Source organism: Rhyacophila brunnea, unplaced genomic scaffold, assembly GCF_057557595.1.
Source record: "Rhyacophila brunnea isolate RB1 unplaced genomic scaffold, BYU_Rbru_1.0 scaffold_15, whole genome shotgun sequence".
Taxonomy (NCBI): Eukaryota; Metazoa; Arthropoda; class Insecta; order Trichoptera; family Rhyacophilidae; genus Rhyacophila; species Rhyacophila brunnea.
Window position 1 is genome coordinate 5,115,020 of NW_028232806.1, and position 21,615 is coordinate 5,136,634.

The 21,615-nt window shown below is 33.1% G+C and overlaps 1 protein-coding gene across 1 annotated transcript in view; it reads right to left on the reverse strand.

The window, feature by feature from the left end:
- Nucleotides 1-1,311: 1,311 nt before the first annotated feature.
- The window catches only part of vlc (disks large-associated protein 2), a 40,531-nt gene continuing 20,227 nt past the window's right edge, over nucleotides 1,312-21,615 (reverse strand). Inside the window, exons 3-7 of the mRNA XM_085943155.1 lie at nucleotides 19,571-20,844; nucleotides 14,959-16,496; nucleotides 14,589-14,685; nucleotides 11,956-12,113; nucleotides 1,312-7,661 (exon numbers count right to left, since the gene is read on the reverse strand). Coding sequence (XP_085799281.1) covers nucleotides 7,392-7,661; nucleotides 11,956-12,113; nucleotides 14,589-14,685; nucleotides 14,959-16,496; nucleotides 19,571-20,844 — 3,337 coding nt within the window. The 3' untranslated portion in view covers nucleotides 1,312-7,391. The remainder of the gene's footprint in view (nucleotides 7,662-11,955; nucleotides 12,114-14,588; nucleotides 14,686-14,958; nucleotides 16,497-19,570; nucleotides 20,845-21,615) is intronic.

Genomic DNA, 21,615 nt, shown 5'->3' on the forward strand with positions numbered 1-21,615 from the left:
TTAGTGTGAAAATATTCACGATAAACTCGAAAAACATGTTGATTTGGTAACTTTTCACAAATATTTATCATTCTGTTACTATTTCATATTTTTTAAAGGATTTATTTTATTCCAAAAATAGCTGGCCTACAAGTGTCCACCTTGTAAAAATTGGATAGCAGTGATAAGGTTAAAACACAAAATTGTGTGGTAGTGAATAAATAAGACTGAAGCTAATTTGTATAATATTGTCTATGGTTACAATCACTAACAGTGTTTATACCGATCGACACCCTTCCCGCTCATTCTTGTAATCCTCCGTAACTAATATTGTGGTAAATTCACAGTAAAACAAATAATTTCAAAACTGTCGTATATCTGAAATTTACAAATGCAGAATGGGTTAGTTGACCACCAAGGTGACTGGTTATGGCAATACAAATTTTCACGGTTCATAAACTATTTTTAAAATGAAACTATCGGTTAAGATCTCGAGTCTAATACCAATCTTGTACACCTAAAAAATTCTACGATAGTATTGTTCAGGAAGACTCATTATAAGTTGTTCAGTCAATCTTAACAAAAGTTCAAAAATGGAGGCGACATAGAGCATCATAAATATATTCTAAAGCTCCTGATATAATTTAAATAAAATAATAATCCCCAAATAAAATTTATTTAAAAGTCGATACACAAATTGCCATAGGACACATCTTCACAAAGCGATCATACCTGGACTCGAGAAGTAAGAAGCTACATCTATGACACAAAAGATGTTACAGACCTACAAACTTATCTGGAGAATGGGATGGGGAGCCACTGTCGAAAACTACCCAATCAAGACTCGTGACTGGACAAAATCTGACATTCAAATGAAATTTTCAAAATGGCATCCTATCGTAGTTTGTAGTTCCATTTTTGGCCATTCTACAGATAAGGTTGTAGGTCTGTAATATATTGAGCCGAGAGAAGATTAGTTAAATACAATATACAACTTTTCCATACAGGCAAAAACAAAAATCCATATTTCTGTGTATTCAACAACGTATAAGCATGTTATTTCAAATAACAGCTATGACTAGGGTTTGCAATACCGATATTTCAAAACAAGTACCTACATATCCCAGTATTTTTCGAGACCGAAATATCGGTTTAAAAAATCAAGCAATACTGATATATTTGGTATTGACAGTGACAATAAAATGTATTAATTAACATAAAAGGGTAATTCTTTTATCGGATTATGCGATGTCTGGTTTACTTCCGTCGCCCTTCATTGTCCTCGGTGACCAGCAATGACACATGCTATAAAATATTAATATTTTTAATTATATTATATTTATTGGTAGATACTTGTTTTTTCCAATTATTTTACATATACTGGTATTCAATAGGAAATATCGAAATACCGGTATATTTTCATTCGGTATTGCAATCCCTAGCTATGACGAAACATAATTTTTTACATCAATTTGAAAAAGTTGAAATCTTGCAGTAAGTTCACATTTCCCCTCAGGTCCACACATTGATATAACATTACAAGTTATCGAATAAAATGTGATATATTTTACGACAGTTTCCATTAACACTGTTATATTGGTGTAAAAAAAAAACAAAGGATGGGAACAAACAAAATAAAAATAATATTAAAATAAAAAAGACGGGGTTTCAGGGTTTATGTATAAATATTTATTGGTTTCATGTTGTAAAAAATAAATATAATAATAGTATTAAACTATAGAGAATAATAATGGAAAGGGGGATTTTCTGTTATTTATAAATGACATAATATGATAAAAATGGAATATTTTCTAGTACATACAAAATTAATGTAAAAATACTTTCTAGATTTCGTAATACAATAAATTATTAATCTTTTACAAAAAATATTGTTAGAAAGAGAAGTTAATATAAAAAAAAAATTGTTATCAAAGAAAAGCTGAATGATTAAAAATAATTTGTCAGTAGTTTCTGTTATTGTATATAATAAACAAAAAAGTAATTTTTAAACCACAGCAATATAAATGTAGTATGTATTCCCGTATAAGTAGTCGTATGTCAGATTTTAGTCTGTTAACGGTGTAAGACAGATGCGATTTGCAATGTTTAATAAATATATATATTTTTAAATGTGGCGAAGTGTACCTACTAGGTATGTATCAAAAACATGCTGATATAAAAACGTACTGAAGTGGTTGTTTTAAATAATCTCAATTTCGTTTTACACATGCGTTGAAATAATTGAGTCAAAATATTATTAATAGATAAAGGTGTGATACGAAATGAATAAGATTTATAATGTTACATAAAAAATTACATTACAAAAGATCATAATACTTGAGCAGGCTACGTATTGAATTTTAAAAAGACCAAAATTTTAATTAGACAGTTTGATTAAAATGAAATATTAACCAGAGCATTGTCAAGGATATCAGCTTGTTACGAAAAGGTTAAAAATAGGCAATTAATTGTATACAATTTCTCATGCAGCAGAAAATGAGTATTGTATCAATTTAAAAATTTATTAAATGTTAATTTTTTACGAAAGAGTTGTGTCGTATCAGTGTTTATAACATACATAAAAGGCATTATTATGGAGAGAAACCGTAAATCATAATAATTCCAATATTCATTTAGTCATATATACGTACTTTAAAATACCTCCATAATTTAATCAATTGAAAACTGTCACAATAACAATATTGTAAAAACTACATAATTAATATTTAAAATCGAAAGAGATCAATTTGTATTAATTGACTGGTTATTTAAAATTCAAAAATTATAGCAATGACAATAATGTAGTTAAAAAAATTTTTTTTAAATTATTTCTACAGTTTCAAGTTGGGAACAATAACTACATCAGTTTTGTTCAGTATTCAATCGCAAAAACAGTCCATAAGAGACGATTGAATTTATTTTCAAATCAATACGAATGATCGTTGAGAATATTGAAAATACAACGTTACGATTACATCTTTATAATATTATCATCGTCCAAATTAAACGTTGCCTTTTTAATATGTTACAAAATATAATAACAATAAAGGTATTACATATAGTATGTATTAAAAATAAAACATTGTAATGAGTCCGTTAACTCGTCGTTATCGTACAAACTATTTTTTTAATAATTAATTAACAATAATTTTAGTGTATCATCGAATAAATATAATATTACTATAACAAATAATTTCTCCAAAAATTAAAAAAAAAAAGCACCGCCCGTCGAATCTCGTTTGCAATAATTATTAATGAGTGTTGAATTTTATTTTCAAAAATACTTAAAACATAATGACAAAAAATAATATAATAATATTCTAAATCTAAGACAACACTACGTTTAAAAAAAATTATTAGGAATTTTCGACTAAATATAACAAAAAAAATTATCGTAAAACAGTGCAAGAAAACTGGGATAATCAAATTTACGAGTAATTTAATTGTTAATTCGTAATTTGCGAACGTTTTTTTCGTATCGTAATAATTTATCTATATAAATAGTATATTATATGTCGGACGTATTATCATTACTTTTATATTTATCGTCGAATGAATACATAGAGGAAAAAATATTACATTTTAAGAATAACAAACATTAATCCTAAAAATCAATAATAATTTGTTCAGACTATACTTTTTCAACGGAATTTTTGCAGTAATAAACTACATATTATTATTTGCTATCTCTAATAGATTTACAATGACAATTCGATCGGAAAGATTTTAATTACTTTTTACGAAATAGAAACTATCATAATTTATTGATGTTGAAAAACTTTCGGATACATTTATTGCAAATGAACGATTTTAAATAAATTAAATTATTTATTATTGGTATAATCATATTGCGTATTTTGTTGATTTTTTTACAATATAAAAAGAGTCAACAATTTGATAAATACTATGCAGTAATAATTAATTATATTTCAATTGCAACAAAGTGTATACCCTGAAGTGACGGTAAATAAATTAAATGGTAAGTTTTTTATTATACACGCGTCATAATAATTAATTACAACGCAATTTACAACATATCGGATTTGTGATACTAATACCGAGCCATAGATTGAAGCGACACTTCAAATTATGTAAACATTTACGATATAAGAATTTTATACGACGCCTAGATTTACGAGAATAATTTTAATTTGTCATTTTTTACAAATTATAATTACGTTAATAAATAGTAGGTAAATAATAATAATAATCAGATCGATATTAGTCCAGCTTGTGAAAATAATAATATTCAAAAAAAATAATACAAAATAAACTAAATATTTAAAAAATGCAGTTTCGTTAAAATATTCGCTCCCAATGTTCACCGGATTATAAGAACACAATATATCCCAGAAGATATCTAGAACTATTTGAATAACATAAATTAGCAACTGGTAAAAAATTTTGAATAAATAATTCAACATTCTTATTCAAAACTTCGATAATTTCATAAATTTTCATGGTCAATTTGGAAGAAAATTATTTCAAATTATGATACAAAATTTACGAAACTGTCACAGAATTATATGCATAATTTTTCTGTGGGAGTAAATTGACAATTTTGCAACAAGAAATTGATTTATTGTGAAAAAAAATTACTATAATAATTCATAATATTATATTAACCTTTTCTATGTATGCCTCACGATATTACTAAGGCAGTATCTGACAGGCCGCAGATTTTTAATGACACACGTTGAATGTAGAGCGAAGCTCTTACTAAAATCGCTGTAATACCGATAATTTGTGTATATCCAAACAGATGTCAGTGTTTAATTTTTTAGATTATGCAAATCAATCGACAGTGGCTAGTAATTTGAGTTTAAAGTTGGACGAGATAACTCGTGAAATTTGTATGTGCGGTCTGTCGATCACGGCCTCATATAGCGAGATAACTCACATAGAACAGGTTAAATTTTAATTTTACGAGTTTACATAACAATAGATATCTTCTGGACAAAAAAGGTGTGTGTTCTCTATAAAATTTGGAGGATAGTATTTAGTCTAATGGTACGGACATTAATAATTACAAAATATCTCATCGTAATAATATAAGTAGTAAAAAATTTACAATTATAATAATAATTCTTCTCAGTAAAACAAATAATTTTAGCAAGACACGTTGTAACACAGACACCAAACACGCAACATGGTCCCAGAAATAATCACACTCGACATACGCCACCAAGACTGGTAAAAATTAATTATTGTAATTTGTAGTAATAAATATTGTACAATCAATATGATTATACCCCGCATGGATACTGTAAAAAGACTAGTGGTCATTTTTAGGAACTAAACTTACTAATGTAACTGTCAGAAATAAATAACTTCAGATCTATCAATCAAGTTTGCCGCCAATAAAAAGAAAAATGCCAATCTTCTTACCGAACCGAACCGACGTGTGAAACAGGAATTGACAAAGCTCTAAAGAGTGTAAAAATGAGTCTCCATACAAGTTTACTAGTACCGAACATGAATTCTTTACCATTCGCTGATGTCTTCAGTGAACTGAGTGCGAATACGCATTTGGCTCTGTGAATTTTCATATTTCATTTTCCTAGAGCCTTACCAAATTCCAGTGTTCGTCGGTCAGTTAAATTGTACCATAACATACTATTTAGATAAATAACCAATGAAGCTACACGTCATTTTATATATACTTTAGTCACACATTGCGTTGATTTAATACTGCAAAAAATAATTCATAATTAACGATATTGTCCCATTAGATTTTTAGTTATTTAATTGATCACAATCAGTGTGGTCAAACACCATAATACTTCAATATTTATATTAATCTATGGGTTATATCAATGTGTATATAAAAAAAATAAACTAAAGCAAACAGATATTAAGTACACATATAACTATCTTTCTTCAGTCTTACATTGGTCAACTAATTTGTATGTTTCAGGTTTTTGCAACCATGAGGGACAAACAAGCCGTCTTTCGCAAGCCGAGGCAAACTTCTGTCTTGTTTGAAATGGACTAGCCTAGCGAAACTTGGCTAATCTGTCTAGTCATAATAATCGAAAACCATCTTCCGTCGCCACCTCACGGAGAAATTTGAAGAGGATTCACCATTCTCCTAATTATTATACATGATCCATGTTCCATATTTTGGTGTCCATTCAAGTGTTGTCACTATTAGCAGGCACGCACCCAGGATCGTCTCTCAGAAAGGCTAGCTAGAGCTACATTACGTACAATAAACGATTATTTAATTTTAGATATCAAAGTTATTCCAGAAAAATATTTTGTATTAGACCATTTCCAAAATACATTTCAGCAATCTTAGTGTCTTTTTGAATATACACCGCAATAATTAATATATTTCAGCGAAGATTTTTATGAATTAATGACACCAGCGTTGTGTGTATAATGTCCTAGTCAAAAATCGCCGTCCTATCAAAATTTGATTCACTATTGGGTAATGAATAAAAAACAAGCATTCAAATCGTATACTGCTTACGACTTCCACTGTTTCATTTGTTTCTGAACTGTCACTATGCATTGTTTTCTCCTTCTTTTCCCGATGTTTCCATCTCTTAGAGAAGTGTTTCAAACACCCAACAGCCTCTGCCAGAAAGAAGGAAACGGAATAGCACGTGGTGACAGGTAAAAAACAAAATATAAATACAGATCGTAAATAGCAAGAATCTTTGGATGCGTACAATTGACTGATTAGATTCGAGAAAAATCATGTTCAAACTTTGTTCAGACAGATCAATTTAATCATATTGGTCATATTGGTATCTGGCATTTCTCCTGTCACCAATGAGGATTTGAAAGAGTCCACATTTTTTAGTTTAGGTTCACGTACAGCTTAGCGATATAACACCAATTGACTGCAAACTATTCCATACAGCCTGATACAAATGAACCGTGATTGTTTCACGAAATGTCAAAAAGTATGTAGGCGTTTAACTTAGACAAAATTGACTAAAAGGTTATATGGTAAATCAATGCCTGCCACCGATAACTTATGATTCGACACTACTTCACTTCGATATTTTTGGATAAAAGGATAACATAGTCGGTAAACACCTATATCAGCCGATTTTTTTTTACACACATCCTAAATTGAATTTTAACCAAAACGAGGAATTGAGACTATTTTATACCGGTGCCTTCAAATATGTTTAAATAAATAACAGATCTGTGAAGTACAATAAATATGTGACAATAATAATAGTCACCAAAATAAACTCCTGGGTAAGTGCCTGGTTTTTAATTTAATTTTTCCATTTTATCCGAAATAATCTCCACATAGAAGAAATACAACCAACAAAATTTACTTAGAATCATCAACGTATTAACATAATAACACACCATCGCTCAAGTGACAAAACACCCCCCCGATTGAAATAAAGCTAGCCCTGGCGACATCTACTCGTTCCGCCGGCCGATCAGCTGCTGAGGTTGTTGGCTTTGCTCGCCGGCTCAAACACTTCGATATCCATGTCACTACCGCCCACAAGTTTCTCTGCGGCCTTTCTCCTGGCGTCGGCCATCATCTGTTTCCTTCGCTCGTCCCTCTCTTTGGCCTTTGCAATGTCCTCGGGCTGCCTCTGAACTCTGGCCGGCGCCGACCTTCGGGACTTGGAGATCTGCGATGATGATGACGGTTTGGACTGTGTCGTCGGTTGAAGATCAATCTGTTTCTTTTGCGAAGGCACCTAGAAGGAAAAACAGCAACGGTAACTAACAATTATCAAGAAATATATAACAATAAACAATAACATCCCTTATCCATATTTCTGTATAAAATGCTAATATATATTTCTGTACGTTAGAGAATAAACCACGGAAGTCCAGTTTTTACCGTTTCTGAGTTAAATATGCAGAAAATTTTCTTTTATTTCATTACACAAATGAATGAAACACTGAAGTCCATAAGTAGTAAATTAACCGATATAGCTAGTTAATAAATCACTGAAGTTCAATTCACTTTAGTGCATAAACAATGGGTGTCCTTTTTACGATGTTTATGCTCTAAGAAAAATGTTAATAAACCATTATAATAATTCCATAAACACGGAAGTCCAACAAACGTTTGGTAGGTACGTATTAACTATAAGTACTATAATTTTCGTTTTTCTTTGTAAAAATCCACACGCGCAGTCAGATTTCGACAAAATTTGGACAGTAAACGGGGGCTGACGAGCCGGAGTGCGTGATCGGGGTCTCAAATTTCAGATTTAACCCGTTGCAACCCGGGGACAGTTTTACGGTTTTTACGGAAAAAAAAGTCGCCGCGTACAAGGTCTTGAAACGCGGAAGTTAATGCTGCAACCCCCATTTTTTATTGAAAATGTCGCTGGAATGTGTACATTTAAAAAATATTGGCGTTTATTTCAGCTTGATCGGAGGTCAAATGACAAAGATAGATTAGAAAAACTAATAACCGCCAGGTTGGCGCGGGCGACGTGTTACGCGTAGAACGGAATGCTTCACTCAAGGACAATAATTGTATGTAGTGGCATCAGAGCCGGAGTGCGTGGTCGGAGTCAATTTCAATTCAATTTCAATTTATTTATTTTTACATATTGTGGACATTACAAATTATAAGTTTAAGACGTTCACAACATGACATAAAAAAGAGATAGATAATATGTTATTAAACAGTAGAAATATGTACATACAAAAATATTAATTATATAGGTACATGGAAATACACCGGATGAGTTAAGCAGACCCTATTTTAAAAATTTATAAAATAACGTCCACCTATACTCATCCTCACGTAGGTGGAATATATCAACACCCGAAGCAATTTCGTTGAACATAGTTATCGCCCTCCCAATTGGCATTACCAGTGGCAGGTTGGTTCTGCACCTTGGGAGAATAAACAACTGATGTTCTCTATTTCTAAGATAGTTATCAGGGACACACAGGTCAACACTGCCCAGAATGGCAGAGTTCTCATTTATACCTCGTATAAGTCGAAAAAAATACATAGCTAAATAAAGATTTCTTCTAAATTGCAAACTGCAGTATGTAAGCATGCCTAAGAGAAAGTCAGTTGGATAAAGCCACGGATAGTATCCGTACAACCTCAAATAAAGGAGTCTCAAGAATTTCTTCTGAACCCTCTCCACCATAAGGCCATACTTCAACTGATGCGGTGCCCAAACAATAGACCCACTCTCAAGTCTGCTTCGAACTAAAGAATTAAATAAAAGTTTTAATACCGTAACATCCGAAAAGACCCGGGAAGTACGCATGACGAAGCCCAACATTTTAAGCGCCTTGTTACAAATGGTAACTATATGGCTAATAAATGTCAGTTTACTCTCAAACGTAATGCCAAGATCCCTTACAGATGATATTCGTGACAGAACTCTGCCATGCATCGAGTATTGGAAAAACAACACTTTTGAGGCTCTGGTAAACGACAAAAGATTGCATTTATCAATATTGAATTCTAGTTTGTTACGCCTGCCCCAATCTAATATATTATCTATATCAAGTTGGAGCTGACGACAATCGTCCAAGGTGACAACTTCCAAAAAGAGTTTCAAGTCATCAGCGAACAACAAAAACATAGCATTTTTTATTACCAATGCTATGTCATTTATAAAAATCGTGAACAGCAACGGCCCTAAGTTTGAGCCCTGAGGGACACCAGAAAATGTGTTAAAGGTCTGTGACTGATAAAGGCCGTACAATACGTATTGTTGACGGTTCCTGAAATAACTCCCGAATAGCTTCAAAAATTTCAAAAAAACCGAATTTCAGTTTTAACCCGTTGCACCCCGGGGACGCATCAGAGCCGGAGTGCGTGGTCGGGGTCTAGAATTTCAGTTTTAACCCGTTGCACCCCGGGGACAGCCCGGAGACTTGCAACAGAAAAAAATACCAGTATGAAAGTAATAATGGTTGACTTGGATAAGTGTTTACCTACTCCATATAGTTTCTATCTGACTAAATTTTCAAATTTACGATGATGCAAGTGGTGAGTGAGACACAACACTGATGTGGATGAAATAAAAAGTGGAAGGGGTGGCAATAGGATCGGCTGCTGCTTGATGAAATGGGCATCTAGCAATGTTTTAGCAAATATTGAAGAGCTGACGATTTGGTATGATAATTAATTGCCCTGGCCAAAATAGGAATATCATGATTATTTTTTCATATACCTGGTTTCTGAAAACCATTCCTACGCTGAAAATCATAAATCACAAATTCCTAGAGGCCATACACACATGGAGATAAACACTGACCACTCTATAACAGAACGTCAAAAAAGATGCTGAATGGTATGCAGATTGTTATTCCATGGGATTGGGTTCAGTTTGTAGGGACATGTAAAAGAAACAAGCCTTTTAAAGTTATTAACATGGAGTTAAATGATATAAACAATTATTGCTCTTTGTATGCATCATCTTCAGCTCCTTTTGTGGCTCAAAAAAAGAATATTGATGGTACACTTTTTTTTCTTTTTTATTTATATATTAAGATGGCGCTGGTTATCTACGTTATAAGGCGAAGTTCTCCGAAGAAGATTTCCAAACTGTGGACCTCCGACCTTCTCGCTCGCCGTAAAACGCCGCAAACTTTTTAAAGCTGACAAATTTTCCCCCGTAGATACCAAGTCGCAATGGCCGACTGGTCCAACTGAGGGTCAAACTGACTTGAGAAGCTCTTCCCTTTCAACCGACATAATATGGGGACACTCCCAGTGTCCGGTTAAGATCTGCAAACTATGAAACAATGGATATCTCCAGAATTTCAAGAATTTTATGATAGAATTCCACATAATTCCTCCTCAGCTGATGTCCCGGAGAATGACCAGGTATAATTCTCATTGCGTTGATTTTTTTCTAGAGCAATAATAAATTTCAAATAATCTTGTACTTATGTAAATTAAAAAATATATAATTCCTTTTCATATTTAGACTTACTGAAATATTTTGTGTATTTATAATAAAATAATTATAATAATATGATGCACAGGAAATAAAAATAATTTATACTTACCTATATGGACTTCCGTGTATTATCTATAGGTGAAGTATTGCTTAGTGGTACTTCTACATTATGTGTTAGAACATAAAACACGGAAGTCCATTAATTTATTAATTCTAAATACTTAATTTGGTATTTCTATCTATACTATGGTCAAAAATAAATTTAATTATGAATAATACCGTTTACAGACCCTAATTACTATAGTTCTTTAAAAAGTTATAGAGTTTCAAACATTTAACCTACACTAAAATCACTCTCCTGAACAAAAGTCCAAACGTGATTTCCGTGGTTCATTCTCTAACGTATTGATTTGGTTTATTGATAGTTTTGTAGGTAGGATTTCAATTACAAGTACAGGTGCATTAATAATGACAAAAATTTCCACGTGGTCGGCCGCCAATGACAATTTTTTATTTGTACAGGGGATTTGAAAATTACAACAAAGTATATGATTTTTACGACAACCTATTATAAAGAACAAATAAAAAAGTATATCCTGGGAACGTTTATTCATTTCCATACCCCCAGAAAATGACAGAATAAATTTACATGGTTAGATTCTCATTATTGATAAAAGATTTTTAAAAATTGTGAAGTTTTGGAATACACGAGAATATTACATGCAATTCGTATTCAAGTCATAGCTGGGCCAATAGCTTCAATTGGGACAGCCGTCATCCGGACAGTGAAAGATATGAGATTCAAGTCCCACTTAGTGGGCCTTTTTTTTCTAGTACATAATGTGTGTTTTCTGCAGTTTTTCAAAAACTATATATTTACATCGATTGGATATAACAGACATGCAGAGGGGCCAACAGAGCGACCTTGTGGGTGATAGCATGATCAGAGAAAAACACAGCCATTTTGAATTTTTTCCAAAGCTATGAATTTAAAAAATCACATATTGCAACATTATAATATGGATAAAAAATGGTAAATAAATTTCTAAGTTTTATAATATCTATAACATCCTTCCAGGGTGCAAAAAGTGCGGCTCACCTCTTTCCATCCGCCCTCCCTGATTATCTCCAACTGCTTGAAGAGTTGGGTGATATCGACCACTTGAAGGCTGACCATGTCCCAGAAGCCTTGCAGGTCTTGACAGGTCGTCGGAAATTGCTCATCCTCTCGCCTGTTCAAGTTATTATGACACAGCCCTGAAATGATTGAAAATCAAAAATTATATATTGAAATAAAAAATGTCAATTAAAATCTCTCATTGAAATATTTTCACCTCTCTTCACTCGAGACACGGACAGCAAACTACAAGATATATTTGTATTTACACGGCACAATTATAGCGTACTATGGAGCCTGGCTTACTACATATTATATCTGCACCAAACTGTGCATACTATTAATTATTGTGAGTGAGGTTTTATCAAAGAGACAACTACTAAAATAAAGAGAATATGTAATAGGAACATTTTTTATTAGAACACTTGATAATGACTCCATGACATTTGTTGGATAATTTAGTAGCTAACGATAGAAAAATTTATATTCTCTGCATTGGCAGCATTTAATGATTTATTTTTTAATGAAAACGAAACATGCCTTCAACTGTTATTGCTTACTTCTGTACTGTTGTTTGTGATTTACGTAATTTTTCATATAAATACTAAATTTCATATAATACATAATTATAATGAAAATATTGACATGTAACACAAATCCAAGGCATTGAAAAAATAGTCTAAGATCACAATTGTGAATTTTGCTACAGATTAATCTGCATTGCGAAATACAGTGGAACCTCTCATAATGAGCACCTCTCATAACGAGCAATTCGAGCAAAAAAAATTGTAAACACATGGCTCCCTTAAGGAGCGACATTTCGCATAACGAGTGACGCGGAAAGGGGAAGTCCCCTCTTCACGCCACTGACTTGTGCACCGGGTCATTCAGGTGCATCAGTCTGTGTATAGCACTCGCACCGCTAGAATGTTAGTGTCATGGGAAAGCATGGGAAACTGTTGCGTCGTATATTGAGAAGCATCACCCTAATAAGGCGGTGGCTATGCGCGCTACAAATTTATTCAATGATAATAAATACTGTGTTTCGGTTTAGATAAAAAATTTCGGTTAGGTACATGTTCAAACACGCGCGTTAACATGATCTTACACCCTACTTCAGTTATCGTTTGCCAATTTATGGCTACGGCCGTATGTTGTAGCTTAACCACTGGGTAATGCCAATAGAAATGGCATATTTTAAAAAAATACTACCTTATTCTTAGGTCAATAATTATTATAAAGCAATCATTATTCGTACGATTTTTTAACACATTTGAATGGTCAAAGACATAGCTTATAATCAGTATCTTTAGAATTATCTTCAAATGTGTTAATCGTGCCCATTTTTTAAATAATAAAATGCCTAATTCTTGTCAAATTTGGTATCACAGAGATTATAAAATACATTTTTTTTATCGTAAATATTTCACTATACAATGTTAACATTATTTTTACTAGTGGTTTTATAAATGCGTTTAAAAATTAATAAAACTAAAAAATCTTAACACCACTGCACATGGATGTACTGAAATATGACTATATTCTAAAACATTAGATCGAGAGGTTTAAAAGAATACTATTTTATGTAATAAAAATACTTTATGCAGTCATCAAATGTTTAAAATAATATTATAAAGGATAATAAGGCTTCAAAATTATATAAATAGATTATCTACAACGTTTAAGGAATGTCCAGGCTTATGCTCTGAAAATACCATAAAATACCATTTTGACCTACGTGGCGCACGTGGGCAGTTAACGAGTGTTTCACATTACGAGTAAGATTCTGGAACGAATTAAGCTCGTTATGAGAGGTTCCAGGGCATTTAGTAATTGTATAGGTTATGTTCGGCAGCGAGCGAAGAACACTTTGATGAAACCGCTCTACCAGTGAGTGTGATCGAATACGAAAAAATGCTCAACGCAACTATGCTCTCGCTTTAGCATGCGTTTAGACTAAACGAATGAGCATTCTTAGAGCGTTCTAGCTAAATGTAGCGAATCTCCGTAGAATCCAAAAGAATGCTCGCTCGCTCGATAAAAAGCGTTTACGTCGAGAGAATTTCGCTGGAGTGGGGGAACGAATATTCGCTCGCTTGGTCTAAATGCTGCTTAAAATGACACTGTTTCGGGGTTTATGCCAGAATCAACTTCAGGTGGTCTTATAACTAGAAGTTAACTTAAATTGGTGTAACATTAATTAAGATTTAGTTGTATTGTTTGTATCTGTAAAAAATGTAAAATGTTAAATGCAACAGATTACCTGCTGAGACAAAATGCTTTGTCAGTGAACCATTCTGTATAAAATAGACGTATGAAAGTGAAGACAAAAAAGGTTCACGAGGACCGCTAATTTAATCATTAAATAGCCATTATTCAGCTTGACTTCCATATTTAAAAAAAACTCTATCTGTTACTGAATCAAAAGAAGATTTAACTTCAACATCTAAGTGTAAAGCCTCAGTGGCAGCGTTTTTCAGTACGGAGCGAGCATACTGTGTACACTTGTTTAACATGTACGCCGCACGCCCCTCTCCGCAAAACGCTGCCACTGAGGCCCTACACTAAGGATTTTAAAGACTTTGATAAAAAATGGTCATTGTGGTTGTGCATACCCTCAAACTGCTGCATTTTCTGTGTGGCGAGTAGTCTGGCTTTCCCAGCCGCGGACCTCAGGAATCCCAGCACCTCTTCGTTTGCTTCCGCTGAATCCTGAAACACCATTCAATATTAATTATATCTGTAAACTTTCCCCCAATTTTCTTATTATTTAGTGTATTTATAATTACATACCCTCTACAAAAAAAATGCATGGTAATTAAAAAAAACTTGTGCTATTTTTGAAAAATGCAGAACCCTCGTTTTGGAATTTTGCATTAAGGCAGCCGTGTTCCTTGGGGCGGGTCTTGGCCACCTCACGAAGAAGTTTCTTAACAGATTTTTTTTTAATTAATTCGCAACATCGCAATACAGTATCAAACTAACCTGAATTTGTTCCAGATCGCGTTCAGCCGATTCGGCCAGCTTGATTAACCTTTCAGTCTCAGCCCTCTTCAACTCTAAGAAGTAAAGCCCGCCATGTTCTTCCGTCTCTGACGCCGCACCCTCGTTGATTTTCACCAAATCTAAAGTCTTCAAACCAACTCCATTCTGTACCGGCACATTGTCTACCGATAAAGTCAAATCCACACACTCCGCAGGCATACTCACTAAAGGAACATTTTCTTTATTCTCTGTGTTCTTAACAGGGACGGAGACCTGATTGCAGTTATTGTCCAAATTCTTCAATGCCTGATCACCGATATTGGTCAGTAACCTATCACTAGTAACGTCATTGGAAATTGGGACCACGTGACTGTTTTCAACACTGATATTGTTGGCCAAAGTCTCACCATTGCGGGGCATATTCTCACCATTACTCGTGCAAATTTCCATCGGGACTATTGTGACAAGAGGAGATTTGGCCTTTTCCTTCGTGGAATTATTTTCAAATTTAATTCTATCAACGTTGACGTCCATTTTGGCTAACGCTCTATCTACGACATCGATTCCTTTAACTCTTTGACTCGATAAATTATTTTTGGTCAATTCCAGATTTGATACTGAGGAATTTTGATCAGTCTCGGCGATTTTGAACGGTAGACTTCGCTTAGGTGACAACATCGGTAATTGGGCTCTAAACTCAGGCCTCAAATGCCTTAAGACCGGCAATGCTGAATCGCAATTGGGACTGCTGCCATTACTAGAGAAACCAGACGTATTATTTAACGGAGATGTGCCATTCTTCTTCGCATTATTAAATGTATGACTAAATAAAGTATAGGAATTCTGTTGGTTTTGGGCTTTCATCGATTCCGGCGATCTAATATCTCCGTTAAGGATAGCTTGCTCCGCCTCACACTGACTTTTCGTCTTCTGTCGTTGCTGGTTAAAAAAGCCTTGGGCCAAAGCCCCCGGCCCGTACAACCTTTCGACTCTCTGCTGGATGAACGATTTCGAAGGACTAGCATCGTTTCCTCCGTTCGAAATCAGATGAAAACTCTTCGAAGCCTGGTGGACTTCGCTATTCGGATTACCGTTCGTTTTCGAAAAGGTTAATATATTTTGAGAGCTAATGCTGGTTTCGGAATAGCTGGTTTTAAAGAATGTTTGTCCGGTTTGATTGGCAGCTGTAGAGCCGGATGAAGAATTCAATCGTTGAGCCATGGCGTCGTCTGTGCAGTCCCTCAGCATGTCCACGGTATTGCCAGGTCTACCCGGTGACGCTTCCCTCGATTTGTTAAGTTTCTGCCTCAATTTGGAGTCGTAAGTTGTGATATTAGAGTATCCATTAACTGAGCAGGCCAGATGCAGGTAGCTCGGCTTCTTGGGTTGGCTGTTTTGATAGCTCTGGCCAGAGTAATGGTGGGCTTGAGGAACTCGGAGAGTCTCTCTGCACGCGCGGTCTTGAAGGCGCGATGTGAAGTCGCGTTGGCAGCTCGCGGCCGACGGAGTCAAGATGTTTAGACTTCCGGATGTGGTATCTGCAAGGAACCGAGAAAATAATTAAATAAAATACAAAGCAAGTGTGCAAAGTGGTCATTCACAATATGTGCACGCGAGATAGAAGTATGTCATTCAAAATCTAAAAGACTATTTTTAAATAATACAGTGAACATTTAAGAAACTCTAAATCCATAATTGCATTTTGCCGCACTTTTAGTAGGGTCCAAAAGAATACATCGTGAATGACCAACAATAATTTATATCACATACTATATAGATATATTGTTATTATAAAATAAATACTAAAAATAAGTCGTAAATAAATAAAATGGAGATAGAGAAACCATCTTAAGGGGGAGACGCATGCCAGCAGAGAACCTAGCGGAAATATACGAAGCTTGCAATTTGAGATTTTTTTTTGATAATTTACAATTTCAACTGTATTATTTAATAAATATGTATCCGAAAACATTAAAAAGATTTTTAATTTTTTTTTAAACTTAAAGATAAACTTACAATTGTAAAAAAATGTAATAAAATGTGAATTCGTTGCAGGGTCAAATCTTATTATTGCATTATATTTTATGGTCATAATTATCATTAAAATTTAGTTTATTAAGTTTTAGATTTTATGTGGTGTAGATTTTAGACTAATTCATCGTTTTAATATTTTTTATATATATTTTAAAAAACATCGATTTTTATAAAAATATAAATGTGTATAACTTGAAATCCTTTTTATTTATATCAACTCGAGCTTCAATATTGTGACCATGCCTAAAATAAAATTTGATATAAATAAAAAGGATTTCAAGTTATACAAATTTATATTTTTTTTAAAATATATAAAAAATATTAAAACCATGAATTAGTCAAAAATCTACACCACATAAAATCTAAAACTTAATAAACTAAATTTTAATAATAAATATGGCCATAAAATATAATGTAATAATAAGATTTGACCCTGCAACGAATTCACATTTTATTACATTTTTTTACAATTGCCAGTTTATCTTTAAATTTAAAAAAAAATAAAAAATCTTTTTAGTGTTTTCAAATACATATTTATTAATTACTACAGTTCAAATTGTAAATTATCAAAAAAAAACTCAAATTGCAAGCTTCGTATTTTTCTGTTAGGTGCCTCTTTTCGCCTCTGATAGTATAAGCATCCCCCTTAAAGAGAGGTGGTTTGAAGACAACGAAATAAAACGTGCTAATATGTAAAGAGATTTTTCACACCTGTGATTTCATTTTGTTATTTAATGACTTCTAAAAGCATGCTATGTATTATTTGTAATTTAATTATTAATCTATGGAAAATTTGTTTGGTGTATGATTAATATATTGTATTTAAAAATAAATAAACAAAACTATAAAATTTCATTCGTTCGCAGTAGTAATGAATCAAAATGAAAAATCACTTAGCTAAAATATATAAATGATTCATGCCTTTGGAGTGGCAATCGAAATTATTTACAACTTGTTAAGAAAGAATGATTAAATCGAATAATACATCGCACAGGTAACATATTGTCATCTGACCATAATATTTGACCAGATATTCTAAATTATAACACCTGTAGGTTTTAATAGATAATAAATTACTAGGTAACAAGCCAGCCCTTTAAAAGACTCACAAATTCACTTATTTGTGACTGTACCCAAATACTATCATATATTTAAAAAACTGATTCTTGGAGGCGACGGTGTGGTGACCATAAGCTCCAACTAAGAGTGGATATGGCCGCAAAAGAAGAAACAATTGCAGTTTGCCATAAATTGTCGACCGGCATTCATACAACTATATGAATTGCAATATTAACACTTATTAAATTAAAACAAAGAGACAAAATGTTAATTTATTGATTACCAACAGATGGCGAATTAAAAGCTATTACACATTTCTCTTTGGTACACGCTAGAAGCAAGTTACGCATGCGTTTATGCGTTTATTTTTCCACGAAACTTTGCTATTTTATATAGACTAAAATTTGAAACAAATATCTTTGTTCAGTTAAAAAAAATATTTAAGACATTAAATATATCTGGGATAGTGTAGCCGTAAGTAAACCTTCGGATAAAAAAGCGCCTTCACCAAGAAGTACATACTTTCCGTTTTCATTATCAAATGGTTAAAAAGCTTAAAATACCTATCTAAATATTTAATTGTGATATAACGCAAAATAAATTAGTAGACATAATTTTATTGTTACTTTACTGTGTAACAACATAGTGCGTTGTTTGAATGAAACATAATAAAAGCAAACAGACTGCGATTAATTCAATCCGATTGTTTTAAAATTTTAAATGATCATTATTTATAATAAGTTAATAAAAGAAAAAATCTAAAACACAAGAAAAAACATAAAAAATAAATAATAATAAAATAATAAACACACAGTGAGATGAAGCAAGAGGTTTTATTTGATTACAATAATAAGTAATTTATTAATTATTATAATCTAGCCTAAATCCCATAAAATACTATAATATTAATAGGATACTATGTTATTTTAGATACTTTGCTGCATAAAACAGTATTTATTAGAGATGTTCCATCTTCTTTTATACTTCAACATAAAATTTTCAAAAAATTTAACAAGCTGGCAACATTACTACGTCGAAAACACTTTTTGGTTAATAAGCAAGACTCGCATGTTGCAATATTAAACATACAAGCTACATGAACATTTTCATGTGTCGATATATTTATTCTTTTTGTTTATAACACCATCTCTGTATTTACAACGAAAACATGAATAATTAGACTCACTAAATTGATGCAAATATGGATTAAAATTATTTTCAGCATTATACTTATTATTTTTAATTCATTAATCCTCAAAGAAGGACAAAGTTAATAAATAATAAATGATATTTAAAAATGATATGAAAATGAAATCAAAAAAAAAACAGTCAAAATCATAAAAATAGCTAAAGAGTAAAATGGAAGATACCTACTGACAAAATAGCATCCAATAAAAAATAAAAAAACAGATGATAATATAATAATGAAATAGTAAAATGATAATACAGGCAGTAGTAGGTAGTGAAGAGGTCAGATGATGAGTCAGTCAACCAAATGCACGTGATGGATATTGGATACCTGAGTAGTCCGTGTTCTCGGCGTCTACGTCCAACGAACACGACCCGATTGAGTCCACCGACTTGTCCATGGTCTTCACGACTAGGTCTCTAGTCCTGTCGTTGATCAACACGTCATCCTCTTTGATGTGGATCTCATACGACGGGGTACTACTGTTGTCCCTGATATTTCTCCTGTATTCGTAATTTCTGCTGTTCAACTGATCAAATTCCTCTTTACGATTTGCCCTCGCACCGTAAGAGGCGGAGCTCTTTCGATTGATTGGAGTGTTTCCGAGGAATCTATCACGTTCGTTTGTTTTGCTTTTTACATAACTGTCTTCGTCATCGTCGAAACCTTGAAACTTGACATGTGTCGAAAGATCAGGTACGGAATCCAAAGACTCGTAGCAATTATTCACAACTTCTCCTACTACCAGCGTACTGTGACTGGAATAGAACGGTTCCGAATACAGTGGCTCTTTATCAGAATTAGATGACTTTGCAGTTTCCAATAAAGGACCGATCGAAGAATTTCTCAAGTCTCTAACTCTATTGAAATGATTCTCTAGTTTATCTAAACGTTTCTTGCAGCGATTCGACTCTACTTTTGCAGGAGTAGAACACGACGATATAGCCGGTAAATCTAAGAGATCCGGCGTAGTCCTTCCACGGAAAACAGGTGACGACTCCGCACTGTCAAGGTAAAACTTCCTATATTTAGAAGACGAAAAATCATCTGCAGACGACGTGTCGGATCTTCTAGAGTCGAGGAAATTCTCCAAAGAAAAGAACGACTTCGGCCTGAACCTGCTTTTACTTTTAACCTTTTCTTTACAATTACTAACCCCAATCGCGTGTTCTCCAACGCATGGACAAGAAATATGTCCAATTCCACTACAGCAACCTTGCTTATTATTCAGCTTTGTACTATTACAATGCGTAGAAAAACTTTGGACGTTATTTACGACCATAGACTTGGGTCGGACATTATCAGCGTTAACTCTATTCGAAGATCTAGAATCTAAGCTGAGGGTCTTTCTGAATCTCTCATTGAGCTGCGTCAGTAGTGGTCTGTGCGGTTGAGGTTGTGTCACTCGGATCGCGGGCGCTTTGACACTGTCGTCATTGGAATTTTTTCCTCGCGCACACGTCAGTCTTGGATTAGTAGTTCCGTCATCGCTTATCAGTCTTTGGTTTGGCGGCTGGCCTTGCTGCTGTTGCGAGGCCGCGTTTGTCTTCTTGACGGAGAGAAGAACGACGGGGGCCGAGTCTTCCTCTCGGTCTGGGAGGTCGCTGGAGGAAAATAAAAAACGGTCAATTACCAAGACAATTGATTGGCACAATAGAGTATTTAAACGATAACCAACTAATATAATATCAAATTATCAACTGCTTATTTACACAATACCTCAATATCACATGGAAACAGTCCTTTCAATGTACATTTAAATTGTATAGTTCAACAAGAGTGTTTAATCCAAGTCTGTATTTATCAGAAAATATCACAGATACTCTCTGTGAACTGTTCAATTTAAACATTATTATATTATTATATTATACAAAGGTAAGTAACCATTGATATAGTACTGAGATATCATGTAAATTTGCATTGGTATATTAAAAAAAACTGATTGCTCAAAAATGTCAAATCAGAATAAAACAAATAATAGTATACAATAAATGAAATGGTCACAAGGACAAGGTAAACGTTTTGTAAAAAAAAAATGTAGTTATCATGATGGGGAAGTCGGTTAGTTTTATCAGTTACAGATACGAAAGCACTCTGCGGTTATTCTGACAGAAAATAATTATTATCCTACTACTTAAATGACAAATTTAGTAATATTTTATAGTAGATTGAAAAATCCATATTACTTAGTATCCATACACATGAGAGAATTCCCGCAGTACTTTTGTATTCGTAAAATTGCAATTAGTAGAAAATCTGAATAAAATCATTATTCATTAATTACTTACACAAATATTATAATGTAGGTGCAGTGGATTTCCATGTCATACTATTATGGAAAGTCATTTTAATCTTTATATTGTACCAAAACACAG